Source organism: Apis laboriosa, unplaced genomic scaffold (assembly GCF_014066325.1).
Source record: "Apis laboriosa isolate Shangri-la unplaced genomic scaffold, ASM1406632v1 scaffold19_cov150, whole genome shotgun sequence".
Classification (NCBI taxonomy): domain Eukaryota; kingdom Metazoa; phylum Arthropoda; class Insecta; order Hymenoptera; family Apidae; genus Apis; species Apis laboriosa.
In genome coordinates, this window is record NW_025222278.1 from 2,184,391 (window position 1) to 2,191,890 (window position 7,500).

Below are 7,500 nucleotides of genomic sequence, written 5' to 3' on the forward strand. Positions count from 1 at the left end.
CCCCCCCCCCCCGAACCCGCATCGTCGCATCACTCCCAGACGAGATCGTCGCCACGGATGGATCTCGTCTCCGGGAATCGATCCGAAAATCATTGCTCCTTTATTTCCCGCAGGTAGAAGGAGGACAAGCTGCAAAACCCAAAGGGAGAAAGAGAAGGAGAGAGGAGAAAGAGAAAGAGAAAGAAAGACAGAGAGAGAGAGAGAGAGAGAGAGAGAGAGGGAGAGATCGTGTTCCCGCGAGGAGGTACAGACCCGAGTGATCTCACTCGCAAGGAGTTAGCCGGTTGGGACTAGGTTTGCGCAGGAGGAGAACCAGCGACACCCAAGCGGGAGAGAAAGAGAAGAAAGAGAGAGAGAGAGAGAGAGAGAGAGAAAGAGAGAGAGAGTGAGAGAGAGAGAGAGGAAAAGAGTATCGAGAGAGGGACCCCAAGGAGAGGAAGCTTCTCGTGAAAGAGAGAAAAACGTTCCCCTTGTCGGGCAAGAGGGAAAGAGACGCCTTATAGGCTGTACCAGGTGGAAGGGAGGTGACTTCGAGGCGTTAGCAGGACCGCGAGAGAGGAGGTAGAGGGAAAGGAGACAGAGAGTCGACCAAGAGAAGGAGCGGTGGGAATTTATAAGGATGTTCGCGATAATGCCGATGGAGACAGAGGGGCACGGCAGGGAGTTCGGCCGCCGGCAGAAGATGCGCGCCAAGTGCACGGTAGAGTTCGTCTGCAAGTACTGCCAGCGGCGCTTCACGAAGCCCTACAACCTCATGATCCACGAGCGCAGCCATAAGGACGATGTGACCTTCACCTGTGAGGTCTGCGGAAAGTCCTTCAAGCGGCAGGACAACCTCAAGCAGCACAGGTACATTTTGTCCGGAATATTCTTTTCCAATATATATATATATATATATATACATACATATATGTATATATGTATATACATATATATATATATACATATATATGTATCTACGTGTACGTATCTATACCGTGCACATGTACGTAGGTACATAGATACATGATACGTGTACAGTGATACATATTTATTTTTTTTTTGTCGAGCCTGTTCTAATTCGCCGCTCGGCGACGGGACTGGTTTCAAGGGGCTGATTTTTCGCGACAGACCCAGACATCGATCAGACTCCGGGGGGGATCGGATTTTTTCTTTTTTGTTTTCCATCTGTGTTTAATAGTGCGGTTTCCCTGCGTTGTGTCTTTTCTTCTTCTTCTTCTTCTTCTTCTTCTTCTTCTTCTTCTTCTTCTTCTTCTTCTTCCCTCGTTTCTTTCCCCTCCCCACCCTCCCTCTTTCCCCTGCCACCCTTTTTTTCCTCTTTTCCTCGTTCCTCTCCTTCCTCTCGACGATGATATTTCTCGAGTCGATCGGTCGGTTTTTCACCGGTTGGGGTGGTGCCTCGAGTGACGATTACGAATGAATTATCATATGGAAAGGTCGTGCGCCACGCTCTGTGCCCGTGACACTGACGTGAGGCTGTCCGATGAGCCGCTTCGCGATGAGAGTTTATATGGCGAAGTGAAGTTCGATTGTGATTCCCCGCCGTTTGGAGACGTTTGAAGATGTCTGGCGTCGATTGAGCGATCAGTTTCCCTTGGTGCTGGTTCCATCGTTACACGAACCGTACGCTCGCCGAAGATTGACAGTAGATGAAAGACGTGTCTGTGCCCGATCTGTGTTCCGTCGCGACGTGTTGTGCCGGGGACGGTTTGAACAGTGGCGAGTAAAATTTTTCGAACTTCGAGCACGATGATTCAAATTTCTCGAGGATGATTCCTGAGGAAAAAGTATGCCGGAATCCGTATTCGACGTATTTGTGACGTTTTCCTTTCCGAGAAAGAGTCGTTCGAAACTTTGACAGTTTATAAAGTAGTGTGCATAACGTAGTGTTGACGTTTCTCTTTCTTTTTCTTTTCCTTTTGTGTGAAAATTCTATTTTCTTCTTCGAACTACGAACGTCTTTCCTAATGACTGTCGATAATTTCTAAGTGAAAAATCAATGCGGCGATACAGAAGAAACGAAGGTAAATTTTGTGCAATAATGTAATTTTCAATCGTTTCAAAGTCAAACGATCGAACGAATCAACGATTTTTCTCTTTGAAAATTCTCATTCTCTACCCGTGTACCGTGAAAACATGAATTGCTTACGTTAATAAAAGCAGAAAGACAGTAGTAGTATTTTCAGTGTTTTCAAATTCGATTTCTCAAACGAAAGATATAAATTGAGGGGCAAAAATTCAACGAGTCGAAAATCTTGTTTCCCGAATATCCATTGTGTTCTCGTTCTTCGTTTAGTTTAATACGATACGATGAGAAAAATGTGTCCGTTTGAAATCTATCGATTTGAAACGAACTAGCCGGGCAATATTGTATATTGACCCAGACGAGCAAGAACATAGGGACCACTTCGAAAACCGGTCGGGTCACCGGTACGACCTTTTGTAAGACGAAAAAGGATAATCCAACGAAGACAGTACTTCATTTAGTGAGTCATCCTAAGACATGATTTTTCCACCGACGATTCGTCGTCAATCGTTTCGTCTCGATCGAATCGAACGAAACGAGCGAAACAAAAGAATTGTCGTGGCAATTGTCGATGATCGGTGCACAGACACGTTTAAACTTGTTACTTGTTTCTGTAAATTGAGAAATTTGAGGAAATAGCAGCACTTTCCATGCGACGAGGTTTGCCTTGAGAGATATTTTTAATTTGATCAAATCGATCATTACATATGGGTTCGAAAATTGAAAGGGACGGAATTGGAATACGCGGTTGACAAAAGGGGGAAGAAATGTAAGAGGAATTTTTAAATTAGAGAAAAATATTACGAGAAAGATGGTTATTGCGAAATTCATAAATTAATAGCAATTTGAGAACGTATTAATTTTTTATTAACTAATCTTGCGTTTTGACATAATTTTATTATCTTGATAACAACTTCGTAAAAATAAATAGTTTTAAATGACGAATCGCAAGAATTGAAAAGCGAAAGTTCTGGCTTCGATCGGATAACGCCTTTAATGCCGATCCGTCGCTCGTCGAAATCAACAGTCGAATTGAAATTTGCTATGAAACGTCGATATAATTGAAATACCCATTGACAGTTATTCATACAGATTCAAATTTTTGTATAATTTTGTACTGTTGTTTGAAAGATCCTTTTTATATCATAAATTTCATTATTTTTTATCAAAAACAAATGATTTCTACTTTACAAAAATGAAATTACTTATGCGTTCGATTTTTTTTAATTCACTTTTGAATTATTCTACAGAGAAATAAACGAAAATTTTTTTCACAATTATATTACAAGAAAAAAAAGAGAAAAAAATTTAGTACGTAAAACGTGAGAGTATAGAAAAAAAAGCGAAAAAAATTTGAAATTTCAAGAATGAATATTTAATAAATAATAAAAATATATAATCGTGCCTCTAAAAAAAATTATAAATCAAATTTAATTAATTTCGTAAAAGTTACGTCAAGTTAGTTTACGATGATTTTAGGTAGTTTGATTACAATTTCGTATGATTTATTTACTTTAATTTGACTAAAATGGACTGTATTTCAAATCGCGGATACTTTTCAGAAATTAAACTTGTATTATTCTTCTCTGCCCGGTATAAAATTTAATAATTCGAATGCACGAGCTAGCATAAAATGTATGATATAAAGATGTAATTTAAGCGAAGAAGTTACTGCTTTTACGGAAATACCTGGAGTTAATAAAAACGTCGATATCTCCGACGCTTGACATCGCTTCATTAAAAACGAAATTTACTTATCAGGAACGAGAATGATTTGGCACGTCGTGTACCGGTCTTGCAACTTCGTAAATCTCACTTAACAATTAGTAGCAACCTCTGGTCTAATATAATCCAAACTTACGAAATTAATAGTCAAGGAAAAGAAAAAAAAAAATGACGGTCACGTTTGATATAAAGTTCATAAAATACGAACATTGATACAAAATTTTGACGCAAAATATTTAAAAAGGAAAAAAAGAAGAAAAATATAACAATATAAATTTCATAAATGATCGAAAAAAAAGTAGGAAATTTTAAACGAAATATTCGAAGAAGAATCAGAAACGTGTTTCACAACTTGAATATAATTTCTATATACGAAAAGAGGGGAAAAAAGGATTCACATACATTGTCGCATAAAAAATTTGGAATCGCTCCTCTTTCCTTCTCATTTTACTGTTAATTTTATCATTTCGAAGTTATATGCGCACAAATATCGGTGGATATTAATTTCATTGGATTTTTTTTTTTTTTTTTTTTTATAAAAAAATTTTTTACGAAGTAATGGAAAATTCTAACCTAACTTTTTCTACGAGTTGAACTTTATAGAATGCGTTTGAGATTCCAAATTTCTTGTCGGTAATGTAGATTTCTCTGCAACTTCTCGCCCTTTACGCGACACTTGGAAGATTCGGTCCGACCCATAAATCAGTCTGAAATAATGTTGCCTCTGCATGGAACGTGCGAGTCTACGCGATCGTGCGCGCACGCGCGTTCGAACGAGCGAGCGATAAAATAAATCTTCGATACTGGTGGATACTAATGGATACCTTGTATGTAACGGCGGTGGTCTTGTTTTCTGTTCTGTTGTAGATGTGGGTGGCGGTGAGCGGGAGCTCTGAATCTCCTGCACCTTGACACACACACAATGCACACGCAACAACAATATCAACAACATGATCAACAAAAAAAAAAAAAAAAAATTTCAAACATCTTTCAAAAATCAAAAATCTATAATAACAGAAAAAAATTACAATCCACCTTCTTCTATTGTTTCACATAGATATATATATATATATATAATATTCTATCACTTGATTTTTTTTTTTTTTTTTTTTTTCTATTCTTTTCAATTATTTTTCATTCTCCCGCACTATCTACGTCCCCCGCCTCGATCACACAAGGGCATCGTCCTTGCATCGCGTACCGCCACCACAAAATAAGGAAAGGAAAAAGAAAGGACACAATAACGCCCAAGCATGCTATATAAGGATCTAACCTCTAACAATACCAATCTTCCATTTATTCTTCCGCTGTTTCTGCTATTTTGACGATCCACGATCGCCAAATTTATATACGCCTTCTAATTCTTACTACTAAATTCTTGCTACTAACTCGAGCGCGCACGATAATCCACTTGTTGGCTAAATCGCGAAGCGGTGATTTGTTTTAAAAGGAGATAGGAGGAAAATGAAAGTGAGAGAGGAAACGGATGTTTCCTTGGAGAGTACTTTCCTCATCTTCCGATTTCGACCATCTTTGTTCCAGGAGCATACACTCTGTTCCCTACAAGGGCTCCAACGGCTACTCAAATGGCTATTCGAATGGCTACTCTAGGTACTAGAAGCCATCCAGCCAACTTATTATCCTAAACTTCCCTCGTAGACGCGCGTTTCTCTTTGTTCACTGAATAGGCTAGTTTATTGACAAGCGGTTCGACGAGGTTTTCTTTGGAATTTCGATGGAACCGTTTGCGGTGTACGTATATATACGTATATACACGAGTGCATGAAAACGTTTCCAAGAAAATGATTTTAACTAGGGACGAGAATTCGAGAACATTTGACCAACCTCAATGTCCCATTTCTAAATTTTAACTCGACGATGATTATTGGAATTTTGTTGATGCAAACGTGCGAAGGAGAATGTAACGAAAATGACAAGAAAAAATTAGATAGAGATAGAGATTTTCTTAATCAGAAACTTTATATATCTGTTCTTTCGAGAAAAGAATGGTAAATTAAAGTAGGTTTTCAATTTTTGTTTGAAAAAAATATATAAGTTGCAATATCGTTGGAATTGTTACAAAAATTTTCAATTGTGAAGATATCTAAGAATAAGTTATTCCTCGCACTATTAAAATATTTATAATTAGCGATTTGTATATTCCATAATTGCTCAAATGCTGAATAGTTAACGACTAATAAAAATTTTTTAAAATTAATAGGATAATAGTTTCAAAAGTAATTTTTATAATAATTGTAAAGTTATTATTACTTACCAAGAGCGCTATTAAATTACGTAGGATCTATAGAAAACGGAAAGAATCGAGTAAAAATGAAAAGAAAAGAAGAAAGATTCAATATGATGAGAATAAAAATCAACGTCGAAATTCCGAGAAATTCTCTTGACCCGGCCACGAGTCTAGTTCTTCTCGAAGTCCGTCTGTCGATCTTTCCGAAGATCGGTCGATTAATTAATCAACTCGACATAGGACGTAATAGCATTAGCGAGCCTACTGAGTCGCAAGGGAAACAATTCCGTGGATACTGAATCTCGTCTCCTCGCCTATTTTAAAAACCTCGCTTCTCTCGCTCCTTCGTTCCCGCTTTTTCGACGATATTTTTTTTTTTATTTTTTATTTTTTTTTTTTTCGTATTACATTATTTTTTTTTATTATTATTATTATTATTATTATTATTATTTTCGCTTCTGCCACTTTCCTGTATTCCAAGCCTAGACACCTAGACGTTAGCCACAGCAAGTCATTCTCGCGACATTTCATCGCGACAAAGACATCGAGAGACAGAAAACAAACAGAGGAAGAAATATCACCACAGTCAGAATTTCTCCTCCCCTCCCCCTCCCTGCCACCCTCTCGGAGAAAAGGTGAATTGGTGATGATAGATCATCATCCTCTCCTTCGAGATCGAATCGACCCATCAACGATACCGAAGAAGATCGGGCAGAAGAAGTTTCACGAGAGGCCTCAGAAACTTTTCATTATTATTTTTCCAAGCATTCGAAATTCGAAGAACAACAAACGAACTCGTTTCCACTTCCACACACGGAACTTTAACGGAGCCTCCAACACGTTGGAGATGACGGCCAAGCAGTTGCACAACAAGATCGTGAAAAGGCAGGCCAGGGGGAGGAGGAGAGGGGGGAATCTAACTTCGTTATCAGCGACACGTTCGAAGGCAGCCAACTATGCACCCGACCAGTTCCCGTTATCTCTCTAAATCTCTACCAGGCCGTGGTTCCTGCTTTCTCTTGCGCCAGCTGTAACAACTTAATCGTGGAAAGCCGACGTAATTCAGTTCGAGCATCCATGGGAATAGAGGAACGAGGCCAAGGTCGGAGGATCACACAACTTTCATCACAAACTTCCAACAATATCCCGATATTCTCTCGTTGTCCAACACAGAGAGAACGTATCTTGACACTTGACTCCAACAATCCGGAAGTCCGACATATAACGAAAGTATAAAAGAAGGAAAGAAAGGTTAAACGCTAATTAATTTTCCCTGTAAAGGAATCCCTGTCGAGAGCCATAAATCCGATCCATAAAGCGGCGAGAAACTCGATTTCAATATCAAAGGGGTATCCGAATCGGCGATTTGGCCCGGAAGCGTCTAATTTGAATTCTCAGGATCCTCTGGCGGGGGCCAGGTGCAAACAGGCCGAGAAAGAGAGAGAGGAAAAAGAGGAGGAAAAGGAAAGGAGGAGGATGGATCCGTGTCAACGTTGTTACA

General features: G+C 39.1%; 1 protein-coding gene across 1 annotated transcript in view; it reads left to right on the top strand.

Moving 5' to 3' along the window:
* Window positions 1-619: 619 nt before the first annotated feature.
* LOC122712200 (protein drumstick-like) overlaps window positions 620-7,500 on the top strand; it is an 8,723-nt gene continuing 1,842 nt past the window's right edge. The window contains exons 1-2 of the mRNA XM_043931641.1: window positions 620-849; window positions 5,294-7,500. The exon at window positions 5,294-7,500 is cut by the window's right edge and continues 1,842 nt beyond it. Coding sequence (XP_043787576.1) covers window positions 620-849; window positions 5,294-5,369 — 306 coding nt within the window. The 3' untranslated portion in view covers window positions 5,370-7,500. The remainder of the gene's footprint in view (window positions 850-5,293) is intronic.